This window comes from Daphnia magna, linkage group LG2 (genome assembly GCF_020631705.1).
Source record: "Daphnia magna isolate NIES linkage group LG2, ASM2063170v1.1, whole genome shotgun sequence".
Classification (NCBI taxonomy): Eukaryota; Metazoa; Arthropoda; class Branchiopoda; order Diplostraca; family Daphniidae; genus Daphnia; species Daphnia magna.
In genome coordinates, this window is record NC_059183.1 from 14857799 (window position 1) to 14880498 (window position 22700).

Sequence of the window (22700 nt, forward strand, 5' to 3'; positions counted from 1 at the left end):
ATTTCAATTGTCAAACAAGGCCCAGACAATTACGAAAGCTATAATCAAAAGCTCAAGGAGCAGAGAACGACATCGATGGTGCTTATGATGAAATCCTGAAGCCAGCGTGTCGTAAGACTCGTCGATGCAGATGTTGAAATCGACACGATAGATGCTGTGGCTCGCACCTCCTTCCCAAAAACTCCCACAGCCAGTACACCTTCTCTCTGTACTCGTTGCTTGGTTCGCGCGCACGATCGGTTTGATCTGCCAGGTAGTCGGCCCCTCGCCATGTTTTCGAGTACTGGCGAGAAAGGGAGGAGTGTGTGTACAGTCTGTCCACCAGTTTGCAACCTGGAGAGATACTCGAGACTCATTTCGTTGCGGCTCGTCAGCGTGTTCGGGCCACTTTATATCGCGCAGCTTTTTTTGTTGAACACAATCGTTTCGTTTTTTGTTTTGTTTTGTTTTTTTGGACTTTTCCTTTCGTGCCGCCTATCTGCGATTACAGGAATATTCTCTCCCCGCTCAATTGTGCTAACAAAAACGACGCCCCTCGTGTCGGCTTAAAATTTTCGTGGCCATAAGAATTTGTTTCTGTTATTGTGTTTGAACAACGACTAACGTTCATCGAGGAGAACTATCATCTTAAGGTGGATAGAACATTTCCGTTTTAACGGATCCACGGCCAACGGTCAAACAGTTCAACTGAAAAAAACAATTCGCAAGTACAAGTGTATCTTTCTCAATCGGATTGTGAAATCGTCCAGGCTAAAAAAGAAAAAATCGACCACTGCTGTGACTGAACGTCTTAATCGCCATTTAACAGGTGTCTATTGACTTTAAGTGCTGTCTTTCTAGAATAAGAAAAAAGCTGAAAACAGGTAAACAAGGCATTGGATTTCTTGTCACTACACAATAGAATTTCATTCTATTGTCGTATTGATACGCAAAAAAAAAGAGAAAAAAACTAGAACTTGGCCTTGCTCTCTATTCTTTGGTATGTGTATGTTTTCATTGGTTTGAACAACCCACCCATACGGGGATGACGGCCTCTTTTTTTTTTTCTCGCCGGTTTTTCTTTTTTACAATGTCTATCGATTGCGACCGAGAACTGTATGGATCCGCCTAGAAAAGAGAGGCCTGCCCTGCACATATGCGTTGCCCGTGTGGGTGCCGCTGTGTCTGGCTATCGATCTTCCTTTCTTTCGCCAGTGCTCGCAACTTGCGTGCTGAGGGAGAGTCAAAATGAGTGAGGCACGCACGGTATGAACGAGATGTAGTCGGATAGATAATGTAGAGAAAGAGAGAGAGATGAAAGAGGAGAGAAGAAGAGATCCATCATCAGTGCCAAATGAGTAGGTTATGAGGACTCTCGTTCATCTCGTGTAGCAGCGGGATCGTTGTAACGCGATATGGCGTTGGACGCATCTCGGATAGTTAATTGAGAGCAAGCTAGTCATAGAAAAAAAGGGAAAGTCGAGTCGCGCACTACTTTGGCACACGTGCCCTGTTGAATTCACAATGAGATTTTACTTTTTTTTCCCAGAACTGACCGGACCAAACTAGCCGGTTTGCAACTGTTTTTCTCCTTTCTCAGTACAAGTTCGTCCCCTCTCTTTCTGTCTCTTTACGTGCCTGTTCGTATATGTGTCATCAGGGTTGTGCCCTCGATTCCCTTTCGATTGTCATTCAAGGTAAAAAGATATTGTATTTTCTTTTTATTGCCGAATTCGAACGATAAAAGAAAATGTCACGTCCGGACGCAATCAACCGATAGATGGGTTCCCGGGGAAAAAGCAATAAGACCGACCTCACAGGATCGATGAGCTGGCTGACGTGTAGGCCAAATGTATACACACACGGTGCGTGGCAGTAAATGAAGCTGCCACACTACTCAGACTGGGCACAAGTAGCCGCGTCAAGTGTATCTATTTGGTGTATATATGGACACAGATAAAGATAAATGCAGTGGCCTAAATTCTCAACGATTAGATCTTGTTTCATTTGCTTGGCCAACACTTGAACGAGACAATAGCGTTCGTTACGATGTTCGCCAAAGGTGTTTGCGTGTCTCGTAGTTTTTTTTTTTTATCTTTATCTTTTTTTTTTTGCACCTTTCCACATGAAGTGAGTCTGCCCGTCGACAGAGGGATTGTAGATCGCCATGGAGATGGTGGAGAGGCAAAAAGAAATTTGATATCGGTGAGCAGAGGGGGAAGTTAAAGCCGAGCTGGTAGTTTATCGATCTACGAAGAAGAGCGCCCGAGTTGCCCTGCGTCAACGCACAGCGAAACAGACGTGAGGAGGGCGGCACCAAGCGCTTCCCGGTGCACGCACGCTCCCGACGCCCACGGACCCTTTCTATACGTAACCAACAGAGAGCGAAAGGGAGGGAGGGGGGAGACTTTACCCTCGGTCATCAACAATCTTATCCAAGTCGAATGAAAACAGGGTAAAAAAAAAAAAACAACAAAAAGAAACGTGGACACGAGATAATCGAATTGATTGACGCATTTGACGACGCTTCTTTCACGTCAAGCGACGCCCTTTAACTTATGTAAATAGGCGTTGAGCAATTCGCCAAAACGTGAAATGAAAAGAGCCGGGGGGGGTACCTGTTAGAATATCGTAGATAATGAATGAGCGCTCCATCAGTCAAAGACATTGAAAAGGAAGGCGGAGAAAAAAAAATATCCAGTGGGGAAATAGGGGACATTTACGTACGAGACACGCGCGGAAATTCTTTGAATTGGGTAGAAAGATTGATCGCTATGAGTGGCAAATGAAATAGTTTCACTACAAAGCGAACGAAAAAAAAAAAAATCTAACTGATTCAGCCCATTTGCTCGACATGGTGCGTCAACACATTCTCATTCCAAATGACATTCAATTGATGAAAGAGAAAGAGAAAAATCTTGTGACAATTTCGGAGAAAATGTCCTCCGTCAGTCCGCCCACTGTAAACAAGAAATAAGGGCTGTGGAGAAGTCGATCCTTTGGGTTGTTCACCGGAGGCTTGTTATCGTAAAAAAAGATGGTGCTGTAATGTCGACGTTTCTATGTTGTATACCATGTGACATGCTCTAATATTTCTTTTCTCTTTTTTTTTTTTTTCATGTTTTGCGTGTGCGTTGCGTTTGACGCGGCAGAGACAAACCGAACGTACAAGACTTAGGGCGTTGTCATCCGAGGTGGAGGGGCTGAAAGTGGAGCTGGAGGTGGAGGAGGAGGAGGTGGTATCGGTATTGAAGGAGGATCGGGGGCCATGTCACGTGACGCTGCCAGTAGATATGAGATCCCTGGCCAGCTGCAGCAGTTGCTGCTGGATTTCACCGTTAGCTGCCTGGTGGAGCGGCCGGCGGATTTAGTCGACTTCGCTGCCGACTACTTCGCTCAGCTCCGACAGAGGCGGCAGGAGCAGCACAATCAGCAGACGGGTGGTTTAGTGGCTGGATCGGCGGCACACGGGAATGGACACGGACCCGAGTCGGATGATTCCATGCTTACCGATGAGAGTGACGAACCTTCGCCAGGTAAGCTCTTTTATTACAAATCTAATTACATTAGTTTCTTCTTTCTACAATTGGTTATTAGACTGTTTTAGTGTGTCTTTTATTTGTTTGTTGATGGTGAACGTTAGGCGATTGGTTAGAAAGCAAATGAACTTGTAAGGCATGATGACATCCATTCAAAGCCTCATTGTTTCATGCATATTTTCATTGTTATACCTGATTGCGTCACGACTCGGATGTGCATTAACTTGAATTCACGATCGAGTTATATCGTTATCTTTTCGGGATTTAGTTCGTGGGAAAAACAATTTGGTTTGTTCTCGCCACAGAGATTTTTGTTTTTGTTTTGCTTTTTATCGTTTTTTTCGGTATTCGCGTTATCGCAGGAAGTTCAAAATCAACCATCATAATAACCGCAAGTTCGTAATAAAAACAAAAAAAAAACAGTTGACGTCAGGCCGATTGAACGAAACAATCAGAAGAGCGGAAGCGCTTCTTGGTTAAACAAAAAACCGGCGATGACGTAATATTTAAAAAAAAGGGTGGTGCGTAATGCCAAGTGTACCGAATAAAAATAAGAAACTGCGGAAGAAAAAAAAAAAAAAACGGAAATAATGGATGGTTGGTCACGTCAGCCGAAATAGAAAAAATAATAAAAAGATAAAGTCCCAAAGGCCTCGGTTATTTGCTTGTTCCAGAACAGCGGCTATGTAGTTGCTTGCCCTTTACGGAAAAACCTCTAAAACAAAACTACTATTATTTATTGCAATTCACGTGTTATCTTACAGCAAAATAAGGGATCATGCGTCTGGCTGTGTGTTTGTTTTATTTTTTTACATAAGACCAGAAAAAAAAAATGCTTATGAACAAAAATTCCAGCAGCAAAAGTCTAACATTCTTTGCTTTGTTTTTATTTTCTCCAATGTTTACGCGGAACGTGTACAAATATATTTGCAATTGTAAAGAATCTCTGGCCAATCGATTCAATCGCCGCAAGTCTGTCTTCGCCGAGTCTTACGATCCCGAGGGCGATGACGACGAAGGAGAAAAGGTTCGTATTCTTCATAACTTGTGATGTGTAGGACTTATTAAATAGAAACCTATTCGTCTAGAATTATAAGCCTAGATTCCTTTCATCATTTTTCTTTTGAAATTTGCCTTCAATGAGGAATGCTTTGACTATACGCTGCCCTATAGATATTGGCAGCCAGCATTGAGCAATTGTTACTTTTAAAATCCTTTGAAAAATATTCACCGGTCCCCATTTTTTTCTTCTCCCGTCGCTGCGTCTGTCTTATTATGAATTCGTAAACTAAACACATGTCGTTCAACTTTTATCTGCCAGTTTTTTTTTTTATTTGTTTGTGACGACGTCTTCCTTTCCAAAGAAGCGACCCATTCATTCTCTTTCCTTGTATTTCTAATTTTACAGGTAGTTCATCCAAAGTCCGACCAGCAACGCCACCGACTCGCCGAGGCCGTCAAGAATATCTTTATTTTCCGATCACTGGACCCGGTAAGTCTTTCCTATTCGATTTACTCTGATGGACAAGTAAAAGGGGCATCAGGTCGGGGCTGCGTCCACTATAATGATGTTAATCACGGAAAGAAAAGAATAATTTCTAATATCGGCCGTCGAGTGCGTATGGTGGGCTATGCTCGAGAGAGGGCTCCGTGTTCTTCCGACATCAAAGCCTTTCATTAATTTCATTTATTAGTCTTAAACTGCGCTCGGTACAGGAGCCGATCTATGGCTGCCTAATGCTAACAAATGCTATATCGCCAGGACGCCTTCGTCGTATTGATCGTGTCCTGACATTTTACCTGCGCCCCATTACTCGTTTTTGGCTTCGTCGGGGCCTTAGACGTATCCCCCCTTTCCAACTATATCCTTTTTTTTTTTTTTCGCCCTCTTTTTCTGCTTCTATACTCTCTCTGTCTCTCTTTGGCATTTGCATTATTAGCTTGCGAAGGATTACAGGTATATGATCAGAACATGTCCGCCAATGCCGAACTTGCTGATCAAAACAAAAAGAACTGTTCGATTGTGATTGAAGTAATCCACTCCAATATCCAACTATTGTTGATTGTGTTAGTCCCGTAATCTAGTCAGACTACAGCTGAAAGGCAAAACTTGGAAAGGGGCAAATCCATTTGTGGACTGTCAGTGAAAGAGAAAAGGCTCCAATTGTCATTTTCTTTGGAGTTCGGGCAATGGTTGCCAAAAGCCATTTAGTTCAATTGCTGGCGTTATTGTTGAAGCTTCACGGACACACGCACACATGAGCAATATTTCTGCTAAAGTATATATCTATGCGGAGGATCCACGATTGCGTACATAAAGAGGACAGAGCTGCTTTTCAGTAGTTTTAGACGTGAACTTTTAAGACTGACAAAACGAATCGATCGTTGCTCGAACCTTTTTTTTTTTCTTTTTCGAACGGGATAAGCAAAGCAGCAGACATTTAAACGGAGAGGAAGCAAAAAAAAAAATTATATTTCTATCGAATGTCGTATCGACCCATAATTTCAGTCATAATTGAAGAAACAGCCGGTGCGAAATCCATATCCTATTCGTCCCCAAATAAGAAAGTGAATGTCGAAAAGAAATGCCTCTCAAAATAGAAATCAATGGTTCAATATTTAAATAGATTATGTGTTATGCAACTCGAATTGCGACTTGAAAGTATTCATTAAAAAATAAATCTGCTATTCGTACTGGGGTAGACGTTGTCTCGATGCGTGTACATCGATATGTAGCACACGTAACAGGTTCCACCAAGTAAAATTCACGTAATAGGATACGTGATCCAATTAATTCCATACTGCGCACTGGACAGATAGGATGTATGGGGGTTAGCCCTCCTTTTTTCCCCCCAATGTTTGTGCATCTCATTTTGCTTGACATTTCACTATACCATCGAATTGCTATACAGGACCAAGTTCAAGACGTCCTGGATGCCATGTTCGAAAAGACAGTCGACAGCGGTGATTACGTCATCCGTCAGGGAGACGACGGAGACAACTTTTACGTCATTGACCGGTATAATAATAATGATATCAAGCTCTCCGAAAAGTCGCGGTTTAATTCATTATCCCTCTCGGCTTGTTTGATGTTGTGCCCAACAGTGGTGCGTTTCACATTTACGTCGCATCCGATACGGAGCCAACCAAGAGACTCGTAGGTCAATACGAGGATTCTGGCAGTTTCGGCGAATTGGCTCTCATGTACAACATGCCCCGTGCTGCAACAGTTCAAGTATGTTTTCCTCTTTTTTTTTTTTCTTTTAGATGTTTTGAACGATCCTTTAACCATTAGGTCTTCACTGAACGCTTTAATAACTAAATGTTTGTTGATCTTTGGTAGGCCATGAGCCATGGTTCGCTATGGGCAATGGACCGGACTACATTCAGAAGAATCATCCTGAAAACGGCCTGCAAGAAACGTAAAATGTACGAGACACTGCTGGAAACTGTACCGATGCTACGAGCGTTGACGGTAAGCCTTTTTTTTTGTGACGCATATCTAATTAAAGGTGAAACGCATCAACCGAACATCCGGGTTTCAGTCAAACCAACCGATTTCTTTATTGTGGCTCTGTCGATTTAGTATAGCTGTCGTGAATCGTACAAAAGACATGGTAGATCACTTGACATTGATCGCCTACCAAGGCTTGCAAAAACGGGTGGGCACAGATCCTGCTGTACAAGGAAATAACGACACAGAGAAACGGAAATCGAAGGCTTCGTTGTTCCATCGATTGCAACTAGCGATAACAGAATGGAGACATTTTTTTTTTTTTTGATTCGTTATCGTCGCTTTGCGGTTCATTTGACGCAAAATAACGCGCGTGGATGGTGTTTGAACAATTGGCCGATCCCGGCTTAAATGGGAATCGATGATTTTGTCACGATGAGTCATGCGAAATAAGCCTTAGTTGGACGGGACACGATGGGACATTTGGGGGAAACGTCTGCTTCTTTTTTGCATTCCGATAGACCGATAGGGTAGTCAATATCAGGCTATTTTGCCCGACAATCCAATTATATTATAAACCAATTCAGTGAGCTCTTCTACTTTTTCTTTTTTTTTACGTTCCAAAAATTATTTGTTGGCTGGCCAGCAACAACAAAAAAATAAAGACCTTTGCCCATTTTGTATTGAGCTGTCAGTATCCGAATCCCCACAACGGAAGAACTGCTCATTGTTATCGATCCACCGACACTTCCATCTCTCTTCCTTTTCCTTCTGCTCTTCTTCCCCTCCGTTCTGCAGGGTAAAATTCATCAGCGATTCTTACCTTGTTTTCCATTTCTGTGTTGGGAGATTTTCGTCACGGTTCGCCTTTTATTTCGCTGCACACATTGTGAGAAGCAACGCACGAACTCGATGAGCTTTTCCGATCGATATAGCCGTGGGGCCAATAAGATCTGGCCACCAATCGAAGTTTGCCTTTTCATGTTTTTGTAATGCCAGCCGTGCAAGCCAAATAGCGTTTGCAAGTTAAAATATTTCGACGTTGAATACGGCTTGTTTGTTTCGCATCACCGCGCTCGAATACTCGGCATTAAATATGCGGCTTCTTCTTTATTTTTCTTCTTTTAATTCACTGTTTCTGTGCGGATGTGACGCAGGAAAAAATACAAAAGTTAAACTGAAAACGGAGCGAACGTGCGATGCGCTGAAAGAGAAACGCCGTGAAAGTGGGCGACCGTAAGGAACGACTTTGCATAAAATTTTATTATTTTGGCCTATTAAATAATTAATAACGTACTAGCTGAATGATAGAGAAAAGCTTTCGCGAGATGGTACATAATTTAGGTGGCAAAGGGGCATCGATTTCTCCGTTTGATATCGTACACACAAAAAAAACAAAAAAAACACCAGTTTCGAAATGGCGTCTATTCTTTTGATGACGGATACAGTTAGGTATTCGCGATGCTCGAGAACTTAATTGGTTGTTTGTAAGGAAAGCAGTCTCTCCTGTTCGTTACATCTACAACGATGACGTACGAAACATAACAATAGGCTTTTAACAACATGGAAATGTTCCCGAATCATAAATAAGAAAAGCAGAAGGAAAAGGCTGTAAACTGAATGGCAGTGTATGTTCCATTAATTCTTTTCATTCCGAACGAAGGGCAAAGAGGAGAGAAGCACAAAAAGAAAAACTTGAATTCGAACGTCAGTCAAATGTTGTAAACATAAGGCATGAGACCTTACGTGCGCATACGTGTATTTTCAGTGATCAGAATACGCTTACACGTAACTCCTCTTGTTGTCTAGACTGTAAACGAAAATAAAAACGAGCAGAAACATAAAGTATTCAACATTTTTCTCTGTTGCAACAACTTGTAATCTCCAGAAAACAAAATGAATCAAAACAATAGCTTTTGTTCGTCTCTTTCTGTTTATACGTAATTCCCTTTGATTTTGTTGTCGGAAATCACTTTACGTGATATACAGTTGAACAAGGTTGTCAACGACAGCCCAGCTTGACAGTTCCCGAGAGTCTTACAGCTATTCTTGCATATCAAAAAACATCAACGAATCTCATTAAACCGAGATTCGATGCAACACAATCGCATGTGTGGCGGGCTGCCGTCTTTCAATTGCCAATCGCCCCACACACACACACACACACCACAAAAATATACAAGAGGCGTTTTCTTGATTCACTTTTTGTTCACGCACTTCTGGCGAAAATGATGTACACGCGTGATACGTCACCCACAGCAATTGTTGAATTCAATCTTCTTAAAGTCATTTTTGGTGTGCCTTTCGAGGGCTGGAGGGGGCGGAGAGAACTATTGGATGTGTGACAAATTTCAGGACCCATTTCCGTACTAGCAAATTGTTTCACATTTGGCAAGCAGCCGTATAGGGGAAGAATCGTTCTATAGGCACACTGTATAATCGTAACAAGACTCGTTTTGTTCGGATAATCGGGATCGACTTGTTACAGAATTTTTCCTTTGCCAAACACAATCAATTTTTGGCTGCAAAGATGGAATAATTATGTAAACTTGGTCTTGGTGTGCCACCACTGGTGATTGAATACATTCGTAATGATGTTTACAATCAATGCTGTAATGAGGGTGATTCTAATTACTGATTTATTGTTTATGTTTTTAACAGTCGTATGAACGGATGAACGTGGCGGACGCTCTGAATCCTCGGACGTTTGAAGATGGCGAATGCATAATCCGACAGGGCGATGCGGCTGACGGTATGTATTTTGTAGAGACTGGCACAGTTCGCATCGCCGTTGCGGGAGAAAACGATGTTGAGGTGGAGGTGAGCCGAGTAACTAAAGGCGGATACGTTGGAGAATTGGCGTTGGTAACTCATCGGCCACGAGCCGCGTCCGCCTACTGCGTCGGACCTGTTCGCCTCGCCTGTAAGTTTTACAAATATCATTGATCATTCCAAAGAATGATGGCCTCTAAAAATAAACTCTTTATTTATTTCTTGTTTTTTTCTTCTTTCTTTTCCAGTTTTGGATGTGCAGGCGTTTGAACGTTTGATGGGCCCGTGCATGAATATCATGAAGAGGAATATTGACGATTACGAGGATCAGCTGATCCGCATTTTCGGTTCTCGGTTCAACATGAGTGACTTCCGGTAGACGTCTGTTTCGTCTAGCTATTTCAACATTAAACATGTACACACATAACGTGAGAGCATTACGATAACGACGAACTGCTTTGATTGAAATGGCGAGAACGCGAATCTATACATATACACACCTGCCCTGGAAATACTAAGAGCAAAGAGAAATTGCCTCTTTGAAAAGAAAAGCGAAAGAACACAACAACAAAAAAGTACATTTGACAGTGAACCTGTTTGTGAGGTTGTCGCGAGAAAGGAAAGACTACAAAGCAACAGCAAACAAAAACAACCAAATAAACATGTCGATGGAACAGCAGGAAAAATTCACGGGCGTGATGTTTTCTCTTCGCGTTTCTGACACGTCGATATACGCCCACAGAGCTCCTCCCTATGACGCTTATACACACACATATACTTCTACGGTTGTCGTTGATATTGTGTCTTATGTGATTGATCAAGAAAAAGAAAAAAAAGGATGCTAGATGCTTCGTGTCGCCACTAAAATCTCTCGTACAGGCTTTATTTCAACTTTTACTCTAATCGTGATTCGTCTCTCACGTTCTTTTATTTGGTTTTTATTCGCAACGTTGTGTGGCCTATTAACTATCCTTTGTACGCCTCAAGTTTTCTTGCTTCATGCCGAGAAGGAAAGAAAAGGCTTGTTTGCTGACTTCCAACCATTGACGGCGGGACAAAAGGAAACAAACAAGCAACCATTCCATTATTCTGCGTCATCACCCAAAGCCAATCCCATCGAGTCCCCACCCGTCTTAACTTCGTCACTGTGTGTAACTTTGTCAGACTTCTTCCGCGTTCTATCAAGCCATCACTCTTCCATGAAACCCCCTTTTCATTCAATGTTAGTCTTATATCAGTGTCTCGCTGTTTGTTATCATATACATTTTTTTTCCTGCCATTATCTAGTCTGTAATTTTCATAACTCCCGCGTGATTGATCCTCGTCCTCATCCGCCTCTTTCATATTTCTTCCTCTCGAAGCTATTGACGCTCTATACTGTAGAATCGTGTGTGCTAATCCTCCTAATTTTTCGTTGTTATGGGGATTTCTACACCAGCCGTTTGTTGGTTTTCATTCACCGTAATGTACCCCCCACCCAAAAAAAAATTATCCTGTCGTGGCTGAATGGTATACGTATACATAGATAACCATTTGTTTTTTTAGCTTGTCTAAAAATAACAACCCTAACTGGGGTTTCTATTCACTTTCGCTTAATTTATCAAATGAGTTGAAAGGGAAAGAATCGGTGCTTATTTGGTATATATAGTACACGTCCTTATTGCCTTCCAGCAATCGATTCGCCAACATCTAACAACACAGATCAAACTTGTAGTTGATTCAATTCCTTAGATCACCTTGTTTAGTTGGTTGATTACGTTCTCGTGGGTTTTGTGTACTTTTTCTTTCTTGTCCAAAGATCCAACGCTAGTGTCCCACAATTAAAAAAAAAAAAAAAAGACGGGCTATTCGAGTATACGCGTCTTGTGTGGAACGCTCTGTGTGTTTTTGGTGAGCCTGATGATGACGGTTTGATTGCTTTGTTTCTCTTCGCCACTTTTCTGACAGGCTCTGTTTATTGTCGTGAAAAAAACAAAAACATGTGTTATTTTGATTGGTTCCCTTCATCATGATATCAGAAAATTTTCCAACAATTTCATCGTTGCAACTTAACAGTTGAAAACTTTGTCTAGACGGAAGACGCGATGCCAGAAAATTTTGTGTTTCGCCCTTTATGAATGGCTAGTAAATAAAAGATGATATTGATTTTCAAAAATGCAATTTTTTACGGTTCACTAATAACCATAGCCGTGAAGTTGAGGGCGGTGAAGTCAAGGTGGAGTCGGAAAATTATCATGGGTGCTTTTTAGTATCAACCCGAAAGGGAAGGAACAAGGTTTCGTGTTTAATAGTTGAAAGTTGAAACCGTGCCACCTTTTCTGATTCCCCAAAAGGTTGAAAAGTATATGTTCCGGATACTAACTCAAAATGCTCATTCAAGCATTGGTGTGCATGAAGAGGTAAAAGTAGTTAAAATGAGTCTGATTTTCATGTTTGAATTCCTCTCTGCTGGATGGCAAAAGCTATCCATCTGACCATTTACAGTCATTTATGGATTCATGTCAGATAATAAAAAAGTTTCTGACTAATTTTATTTAGACTTAAGTAATGACTGGAGATGGCTAGGAACGTGGGAGCTGGTACTGAATGATAAATAAGAGGCGGCGAGAGCCTGTCAGCCCTAGAACGCGAAAAGTCAGTTCTTTCGGTTTCGTTTTTCGTGTTTCCCACACTCCCAACATCTCTTGTCAGAAAGGGCTTCTTAGTGCATTGAATCCCTTACCATAACAAAACACGTGTCTATACAGAAGTGATTATGTTTGAGGTACACGAAAGTTTTGTTTTTTCTAATTTTATTTGATTTGGGTTTTAAATCACAGCATTCTGTTTTTGTATATAGGAAGCTAATTTAAGGAAGCGAGGGAAACTCGCAAGTGATTTTACTCCATTCGGCTCTGCCGTTGGAATGATGGATGGGAACAGCTACAATCATTCGTGGAAATTTCCATTTCTTCCTTGTTTAATTAGTGCAGCCGTCGGCTTCATCCTTCTCATGGGGATTTCGACGTTGTCTGACCATCGACTTCCAGCTCCAATCCTTCTAAAAGATGCAAGTTCACACCCAGGAGCCTTCATTGGAGAGCGGGCCTACAAACATCTTGAGAGATTAACAAGCATTGGTCCTCGAGTAGCAGGCAGTTACGAGAATGAAATCAGAACTGTGGATCTACTGATGCGAGAGATTGGATTCATAAAACAGTTTGCAAATTCTGCTCACAAAATCACCATGGATATTCAAAAGACCTTCTGGTGTCATGACTCCTATGACTGATGGGATTGATCACAACACAATCTACCATGCCCTTGCAAATGTTGTAGTAAAAATAGAAGATAAAAATTCCTCACACGTAAATGCAGAAAGCTTGCTGGTGAATGCTCATTTTGACAGTGTCTTTGGAAGTCCAGGTTGTATTGTTACTAATGAAATTGATGTAGAAATTAGGCTGGCTCATGTCTGACTGTGAAACTATTCAGGTGCGAGTGACAATGGTGTCAGTGTTGCAGTGGCCCTTGAAGTATTGGAAGTACTTACTCGCAGAACTGAACCTACCCGACACCCAGTAATCTTTTTGTTTAACGGTGCCGAAGAGAAGGGCATGCTGGTAGGATAACTTAATTCCATCTTTGTTGGAAATCTTATTGTTTTATATTCTTGTATTAGGGGGCGCATGGATTCATCACGCAACATCCGTGGGCGAAGCAAGTTGGAGCTTTCGTCAATCTAGACGCTTGCGGAGCGGGAGGCAGAGAAATTGTATTCCAGGCTGGCCCGGGCAATTCGTGGCTGATAAAGGTACAGTTCAAAATATTCGTTTTCAGATACTACAGATAATATCTAACTCGTATCATGTTATAAATTTTAAAGGCCTATGCTGCAGCTGCCCCGTATCCCTTTGCAAATATTGTTGCTCAGGAAATCTTTGAAGCAAAGTTGGTGCCATCTGACACTGATTTCAAAATATTCCGAGATTTTGGACAAATTCCAGGTTGGGTTGCTGAATCCACAATAAATTTAACTTCAGAATTTTTTTCACGCCCTTTTTCGTTTTTAGGTCTCGACCTTGCGTATTTTAAGAATGGCTACGTCTATCACACGAAATATGACGATATCCAACACGTTTCATTGAGTTCAGTTCAGCGGGCTGGAGACAATCTACTTGCTTTGGTTTCCAATTTGGCTAATTTAGATTGGCCATCTATGCGGGATTCGGGCGAAATCGTTATCTTTTTCGATTACCTGGGATTGTTCATGATAACTTTCTCCAACGTATCTTGGCACCTGTTAAACATCACATTGATCACCTTAGCCTTTTATCAATCTATCGCCTGGGTCACCCTTCAGGATGGTAAATAATATTTTAGTGGTTTCTTCATGTTCTCTACTACTTTACTCAACATTTTTGCAATTATATTTCCATTTATGTTGCAGCCGATTCTCCATCCGGACGAATTGGGACCGTGTGCAAACAAGTCGTTTTTAGCTGCTTGACAGGTGTTTTCCAAATGTTGGGTGCATTTTTCGCTGCTTGGCTAACAGTGGGTGTCGTGACGTTGGCTGGATTCACTATGTCATGGTACAGTCGTCCCCACGTGCTAATCGGACTTTACGGAATGCCGGCTCTGGCGGTGGCACTTTTCGTCTTCCTTCAAGTGTCAGCAGCACAAGAACGAGCACTTAAATCCAGTTTCCTGATGGAGCGAGTTCAGTTCGAGGGCGCTAAACTGAATCTCACGTTGATCGTTCTCCTGACTTATATGTACGGTATTCGAGCCAATGTACTTTTACTGCTTTGGCTGTCGTCGGCTATCTTTGGCCGATGGTTTTTGGACAAGTTGTATCAGCGGAAAACTATAGGTAATAACAGTGATCTCCCAACTGAATGTTAAAGGAAATTGATGGGTTGGGAAAAACTTTTAATTCGGTTGAAAATTGAATAATCATTTTACTGTCTCCCGTGTACGATAGATGGCGGTTGGCTCCTTCTCCATTTTTTCTCGTTCGCCGTACCCATTTTACAAACCCTTTATCTCTCCGATAGCGTCGTAATTGATTTAATTCTTCTTTTTCTCTAACCACACCCACATCCACCGATGCTAATCAATTTTTTCCCCCCTCAATTTATTACTAAAGATCGCACTTCTGGTGCCCATTTCCGGTCGAAATGGCATTCATTCGAATCCCGATTTGTTAGTCGCCATGGTGACGGTTGCCTTTGGATTACTGATCGCAGCATTTCTCGTATGCCCTATTTCTATTCGAATTGTCGAATGAAACGGGATCTTCCGGATGACCTAGACACCTTTGTTTTTTTTCCCGTTCTTGGCAGTTTCCCCTGGTGAGCTTAGTCCGCCATGCCCGCCGGATCTTGTTCCTTCTGATGGCTGGCCATCTTCTGGTTGTTCTTGCAGTAATATTCACTCCGTTGGGGTTCCCTTACTCGACTGGTATCGTTGAAGCCAAACCTCAGCGAGTCCAAATTCTGGTAGATTAGATTGATCGTAAAAATCTGAGAAAGCGATAGATTTTGAACCTGCTTTTTTCTCTTTTTGTTTTTTTTTGGTTTTCTTTATCTCTATTTTATTTCAGCACGTCGAGCGAACCTTTTATGAGTCAAACGGGTTGGTACGCCGGCGGGAGTCCGGGTATTGGCTCTTTGGTTGGGATCATCACATTAAACCGGAATTGCTGGCGCCACTGGAGCCGAGAGAGGGCGTCAAACTTGTCGACGAATCGCACTGTCACACCCTCCCATATTGCGGTCTGCCTTATTACTTCCCATATCTTAAAAGGATTCGGTAATGCACCATTTGACATGCAATCCAGCAAATGCATTAAAAAGCCGCCTGTTTTAAAAAAGAAGTAAAAGAAATTTTATCTTTCCCATTCGATGACAGATCTTCTTATTGGGCGCCGGCTCCGCAACCATTAATTTATCATCCAACTCGAATCGAGTTGATTGATCTAAAGCTTACGGGCGTAGATAAACGGAGTCTAACCTTTACGTTGACGGGTGAGCATTTATTTTGCACCGCAGCCTTGTCTAAAAATTCTTTTTTCCGTCTAACGTTAAATTCTAATTTTCTTTTACCTCCTCAATCAAACAGGGCCTGATCATATGACTTTGATGATATGGCCCATCAGTGGAGTTAAACTGGTGGGATGGTCGGCTAGCAAGGAGCTACCGCACGCCGATTCCTTTTACACTGAACGGCCGCTTTATTTTGTGACTTACTTCTACGGCGTCCAACCCAACACGCCATACGAATTGACAGTCACACTCGAGGTTTGTTTTGTTTCTCATTAATTTTTATTTATTTTCTTTTTTTTGTAGTGGCTATTTTTGGTTAAAAATGTTTGACGGCCGATGGTTTTGTAAGGGGAAAAAAATAGTCGGTTCGTTAAGATGATGTTAAAGTCGTAAATTGCCTTAACTAATGATTCATTTGTTGTTGTTTCTTCTTCTTTCTTTTTGTGCGTGTGTGTTTGTATTCGGGCTTGTACCTCTCTGTTTTGCTTCTATGGTGTGATGATGACGCAGGTCCCACCCTCTCTGAGTGGGAAGCAAGTGCTGGAGATTGCGGTGACGAGTCACATCCTGCACGGACACGAATCCATGGCAAATGAATTCGCCAACACGTTGAAAAAGTTTCCGTCGTGGATGTACGCGCACGGATGGACTGCCACTTACTCACACTGGTCATTTTAAGGGAAAAAAAGCAATTCGTTGAGAAGTACACTTGTATAGAGGCCGTGTCTGTCTACTAGGTCGAAGAGAGCGCCTCGCATCGGGAGTTGCTGTTCCTTTCTCCTATTTTTATTTTACCGTTTTCAGAAAAATGAAAAAAACAAACAAAAGAAACAAAACTAAACAAAAGAAAACAAAAAGTGTTTATTATGAATTGATGATGCATGTGCTTTATGAGAAGAATCTGCTTTGAGTCCGTCAAATATTCTTCTGCTGTTTGTGCCAAATCTGTTTTGTGTGCTTGCGTGTCTGCAGTGTGTTAGGTGTTTAACCGTCATCACTTTCGCAGTCCAACTTATTATTTTTCTCTGCCTTTTATTTTCCTTTCTTCTTCTTTTTTTTTCATTTTTTTTTCTTCTTTTTTGTTATCTTTGCTTCCAGTCTTCCATTACACACGTCAATTTGCCAGCAGACAATCCCCTGTTGATTTCGACCGGTTTCTTTTCTTTATTGTGGTTTTTCTTTTTTCTTTTTATTATTATTTATTATTTTTATTTTATTCCATTTGATTTGATTTTACCTTATTTTAGATTCCGTGTTGTTTTGTTTTGTTTTTCTCGAGGGATTGGAATTTCGGTTATCGTCTTCTTTGCGAAGGTTTCCCCGCGGCTCGTTCAGACTTTTTGATCACGTGATGAAGATGGATTGACAGGAGCGAGTCATTGCGATGCCTCGCCTCCACTTGCGTCAAAGGAGCTCCGGAGAAAATGGGCGACTAGAAAATCAAGCTTTTCTTGAACAGCTGAGGCATTGATAAATAACCCCCTCCGCTGTAGTGGTTGAAGAATCCACCACACGTAAAGGGACGCAAGCGTAAATACTACAACCATCCGTTCGATGTACGAGTTCTTCCTCGCATCACCATCCAGCCAGAATAGAATTTTTCCTTCTGCGTTGGTTCATTAAATAAAATTTTCTTTAAAAAAAAAAAAGAAACAAGAATCGTGTATGGCAGTGTTCAAATTTGACGTAGCAGCTTCCCTATGTGAAAATACCAAATTCATATTACTGCCAACATCTCTCTATATCGACCCCCCTATTGTGCATGATTTACTGTTAACCGTCACTCGTGAATCACTCGTTTGAAAAACCCTGATATCATTGGCGAATCCATCAAAGCGAAAAAGAAAAAGAAAAAAAAAAAACTCACGTGGCAAGTTCTAAAATAGAAGCACCATCCGGGTCGAGGCACTAGATGCTACCACGGTCCCAAGAATAAAGCACAATTGGTATATACAAAAACATATAGTGTTCTTGGTGCGCGCATGCATGGTTCCTTCTTTGTAATAACGAACGCTCTCAGTTTGGAGTTGTGACATCATCGACGCATATATAATCAAGAGAGAGAAAGAAAGGGGAAAAAAAAAACGTGTTGTAGGTCGTCATCCCAGTTCTTTCCATACCTCCCCCCCCCCTTTCTTTTCTTTGCCTTTGACAAGAAGAGATGATTCACCATCAAAGAGGTTAGTTACTTGCTGTAACGAATATTATTTTCTCTGCTTATCCTTGGCTTGTATGGAACAACGGCAGCATGAAAAAGACGACTCAGCATGCGTCCGAATTAACCCGAGTTATGTGTGATTAGATTTATCCGTTTGCTTGCTGTACAGCTGTGAGTTTCAGCTGGATTCCGCCTCCTTTTCATCCAGAAGTCAAACAAAGGAGGAAGATGAAAAAAAAAAAAAAAAATCTAAAAGTTGGAAGAAGATTGAGCGGCCTGTGCATAGAGTACGTGATGATGTGTGGCCACCTCTTGGATCACGTCACCCGAGAAACACTAGCCGATTCTAACCACCCGTAAATGTAATACACGATATTTTTTTGCTTTTTGCTTTTTATTTTACTTGCTTGATTCGTATTAACTGCACTCGCATCACACACAGCACATAGACAACGATACATGCTCATTTATGGCATTGAGGCTGCACAGCTCGAGGCTAAGGGTAGAGCTGGCGCCCTCTTTGCCATCATATATGCAAAACTAACCAAAAAAGCCCCTCCTTTATTTTCACGACTTTTAAATGAAATTGTATTTTATTTGTATATTTTTCTAATTAAGCTTTTTTTTTTTTAATCTTCTCTTTTTCCTCCAGGAAAAGAGAATGCCCATTGGCGTTTGTAAATGATACACAATTGGATTGTTTTACACGTCAAAGCACGCGTGGGTTAGTCAGCAGTTCATCATTATTATCACTTGATTTAAACTGTGAACGGCTTACGCCATCAAGAAGATCTGAAAATATGGTTAATTTAACACAGCTACAGGCGTGTGTTACGCTAATGCACTAGCTAAACTGGGATTCTCAGCTTGATCACTGGAAGGGCTGAGCCGTACCCAAACATCGGGAATACAAGTGAAATGAAAAGAAAATACATAAATATCCGAATTTTCAGTGGCCGATTTGAAGACGCTGTTTTTTTCTTTTAATTTCAAAAGAAAGAGGACGTACATGGATCGTGATAGGGAACGTCTCACTGGCATTGGCCATTGGCAATCCTCCGCCTCGAGTCGGATGACCGCATCAGCGATAGGAAACGATTTATTCGTCACGGCAGCACGAAACGTGCAAAAAAGGTTGGCCTCTTTCATTTGTTTTGCTTTTGACTGCAATGCTTTTGCCTTTGTCAGCCAAAATAATCTTGTAGGATATTCCTCATTTTTTTTTGTTGTGGCGACGACCACAAATCTCATTTTTCATTGGGTTAATGCCCAGGCAACACTGCTGCATGACGAACGGCCGAGCTTCAATAGACATAACTCTGTTTCACCATGTTGCAGCTCCAGCAACACTACAGCTGGAAGTTGACGCTCTTGCTGGCAATGTTTATCCCAACGATCGATTATGAATGGGTGCCACGATCCAAGAATTTCTCTTTCTTTCTCCAACGGCGAGGAAATAAATGTTTCTTTTCCAGCAGGCTAACCATATGCACCGACACTACAACATTAGAGAATCCTCCAACGTGATTCGCTGCACTGATTGAATGCCGTGACAGCATCGACGTTCTTTGTTGATTATCGGCCGTTGATGATCGTCCAGGACCGTTTCAATGCGTTGAACATGGCGACCTGATGGCTCCTCCGCCTAATATGTCTGCTGGATAACCCGGCCGTAGATGGTCAAGGAACTACAAATGTGCGGCATGGCCTTCTTAAGAGAGAAAAAAAAAGGGAGAAAATTCAGCATTCAAATTATCGATATTAACGTTTGACTGCATAATAACCGGATGATTATCATTCATAATTTTCCACCTAGACTGGGGGTGGGCAATGTGTTACACGACCTCAGCCTCGAACGGAGCAGCGTACTTTGAGTGATGATGATGATGATGGCTGGCTGTACGGTGAAAGAAAGAAATGCTAAAAAAAAAAAACAAGAATAAAGAAAAGAAAACGGACGATGTTGTGAGTGAGAGGGGGAGGTCGCTAACAGGAAACTGATATCACGGCAACGTCGCAAAGGGACAAGCTAAAACGTTCCAAAGGAAAAAGAAAAACACGTTTGAAAAGAAAATGAATCGACGTATCACGTTTCTTCGGCCATGTTGCATAGCTAGAGAATATATAAGCCAAAGGCACCCGCCCAATTTTGCCATTGCGGTTGCTGGCCAAAAGCAACGGCCATACACACACGAGGTCCCGGGAGTGCCAGCCGGCGGAATTGTTGACTTTTTTTTCTTTTTTTCAGGGCGTGTAAAGCTATAGGCGGTACTTCCAACATCCACCATTAAATGAGGCGGTGAATCAACTAAACAAAAAGAAAAAAAAATAATACAACAACACAGTGTGGTACGGCACGGCACGGCAAAATCGAGACATTGCCCAGCTGGGCCCCGCTGAATGCGAACTTCCGATCCTTCCGCACAGCGGGTGAAGGGAAAAAGGCAACACTGAAAACTATTTGTTGTTTCGTGCTTGAGTACAGTTTACCTGCCTTTTTTTTTTTGGTTACAATAAACTCACTCTGTCCATCGTCGTCGTCCAGGACGGCCTGCCCAGCAGCGTGTGGAATGTTGTTGGGTATACCCAACAAAACAAAACGAATAAAGAAAAAAGGATGGCGTCATCGCACGGCTCATCATGTCAGAACATAGCGATGCGAATCGCGAATCGTTCATTGACATCACGCCCGGCCAGCCCCGAAGGCCAGCCGAAGAGAGAGAGAGGAGACAGAGAGAGATGAAAAATAGGCGAAAGGATGGAGCAGGAGGAAGGTTCAGGTACGCATGGAATGAATTCAACACCAACAGAAGACGAGAGGACCAGAGATTGAGTGTCGCAGTCGAGACAAAGACCTCGTTAATCAACGAGTCAAACGGGCGGATGCGCACACACAAGAATATGGTAGACGAACGAGGAAGGATTATGATGTAGCATCCGCCCACCTCGGGAAAAAAAAGAAATAGTCATCAGTAAAACGCTAGTAAAAATAAATCAAATAAACATGAAGAAAAAAAAAGAAACAAGGAAAATAAGGGAAAGAAGGAAAAAACCGAAAAGGGAAAGAAAGAAAAACATAAGGTGGAAACCGAAAATAATAACGTGAACGACAGTGGGGTATTATGAAGTCAATGGGAGCGGTTCACGTTGGCACGATGTAACACAGCTACACTCGGATTAACACGTCAGCTATGCCGACATCTTGCCTTCGCGCGAAACCCTCCATCAGTCACGAGGCTTCGTTGCATCGGTCGCACACATCCTGTAGGTTACAGAATCGATCGCAGTTGAACAACAGTCGGAGAAATAGAAATTCAAGCGCAGGGACATCGCCGGAATAATGGCTACGACACAGCAACTCACGCTCAACGTTCAATTCGTAACAGCCTTCGTGAGAAAGCGGGCAAAGGAAGAAATTTAAAAAAATATATAGGCTATAGAGGTAAACGATGACCAGAAAAGGTAAGAATCAAAAGCAATCGGAGAAAAAAAGAGCAGGGAGGGTAGACGGGAAAGAAAATAAATAAGCCAGACCCAAGTTGGAAAAGGTGGGTTCCGCTTTTTTTTTTTCGTTTGAGTCACGGATGAAGTTTGAGTCACGCACTCGCACGCGCCTCATATAGATAAAAATACAGATACAGTACACACTTTTGCTGTCTATGTATGTAGAGTTCTATAAACTCCTTGCGGCACTTAGAATGAGGGAGTCTGGAAAAAAAAAAGGAATGATAGCAAAAAAAAAAAAAGGGACGAAAGGCGTTGGAGGTCGGTATGAACGCAACTGAACAGGACGGAGACGCAATCAAGACTAAAGCTGCTTCCCGACTCCACGCGTGGGTTATCCTCTCTCTCGCCCTTTTTCTTATTCTCTCACCCAACCGCTCTGTTCCTGGTCCCAGGTGGTACTGGGCGTTTCAGTTTTTGAAAGAAAAAAAACAAAACAACCTGAACCTGGGAACTACACACACACACACACACACACCTATTCATGCATTTGAGACTTGTGCAAGTGAAACATAAAAATGATATAAAAAATCACGTTGCCTTTTAGCTGTAGGCTTAACCGGAGTAATCAACAAGGGGGTGGCTGGGTGGATTTAAACAGGAGTCTCGGGACACTTGATGCAAAAGATAAGGATATCGCTAGAGGATCTTCTGCTTCAGAGAATAGTGACTTGAAGAAAAAAATGAGTTCTACACGAAGAAGCAAAGTGTTATTCCAAAAGGTGCAAGGTGATGAGCTTTTTCTGTTGGATACACAAGAAAATCTAGACGCAAACTTAAAAGGTGTGTGCGTGAGATTACCGATGAAGACGCAAGATGGCCAGTCAACTGTGAAAGGAAGAAAAAAAAAAGAAACTACACAAATAAAATATGTGACGTGATGCGTTTAGAAGGTGAGGCAGCAGCAAAGGAATACAGAAAATTTCAGGGTTGGGCAGATGAGCAAGAGTGGTCGGCGAGCGGTAGTGACGAGTGATCACGTCACGTCTTTAACAAAACGGATGACAACCGATGCCAACGTGCCGTGGGGTTGGTCTCTATATTCACCCAACCCACCCTTTTCTCGTAACTACCCACGCCTTTTTTTCCCATTTTTCTTCTTTTGATTTGCCGGATCTAGAAGTGGGAATGTTTTCTAATTTTTTGTTTTCTCCTTTCTTCTTTTTTTAAGGAAATAATTTCTGGTTGTCGGCTGGGGGAGAGAGAGCCTTCCTCCGCAGAATCCGCGCCGCCGACACGTTGCATGCATAGAATGTATACACACT

At 42.1% G+C, this 22700-nt stretch overlaps 2 protein-coding genes and 1 long non-coding RNA gene across 5 annotated transcripts; 2 read left to right on the forward strand and 1 right to left on the reverse strand.

Annotated features, from left to right (window-relative positions):
* Window positions 1-293: 293 nt before the first annotated feature.
* LOC116916203 (cAMP-dependent protein kinase type II regulatory subunit) lies at window positions 294-11899 on the forward strand. Of its 2 annotated transcripts, none has more exons than XM_032921416.2 (9): window positions 294-808; window positions 3132-3515; window positions 4460-4545; window positions 4927-5010; window positions 6431-6537; window positions 6624-6753; window positions 6862-6993; window positions 9634-9895; window positions 9993-11899. In XM_032921416.2, the coding sequence occupies exons 2-9, from the start codon at window positions 3248-3250 to the stop codon at window positions 10121-10123; spliced, it is 1200 nt and encodes a 399-aa protein (XP_032777307.2). In that variant the 5' UTR covers window positions 294-808; window positions 3132-3247; the 3' UTR covers window positions 10124-11899. The 2 variants fall into 2 exon arrangements, with proteins under 2 accessions (XP_032777307.2, XP_045025616.1); XM_045169681.1 differs by lacking the exon at window positions 294-808 and adding an exon at window positions 1568-1584.
* A 97-nt stretch (window positions 11900-11996) lies between these two features.
* Window positions 11997-16903, forward strand: LOC116916202 (endoplasmic reticulum metallopeptidase 1). The gene is given in 16 exon segments (XM_032921415.2): window positions 11997-12143; window positions 12283-12508; window positions 12584-12985; window positions 12987-13149; window positions 13219-13346; window positions 13406-13537; window positions 13610-13730; window positions 13797-14090; window positions 14174-14599; window positions 14711-14787; window positions 14876-14983; window positions 15072-15227; window positions 15332-15540; window positions 15640-15755; window positions 15850-16028; window positions 16284-16903. Coding segments are annotated over 15 exon segments (2688 nt in total). The 5' UTR covers window positions 11997-12143; window positions 12283-12499; the 3' UTR covers window positions 16452-16903.
* On the reverse strand, window positions 16611-21723 carry LOC116916205. Of its 2 annotated transcripts, none has more exons than XR_004390483.2 (2): window positions 17641-21723; window positions 16611-17379 (listed from the first exon to the last, which is right to left on the reverse strand). It is a non-coding gene; the product is annotated as an uncharacterized LOC116916205 (long non-coding RNA). The 2 variants fall into 2 exon arrangements; XR_004390482.2 differs by having other exon boundaries at window positions 16611-17406.
* Window positions 21724-22700: the final 977 nt, after the last annotated feature.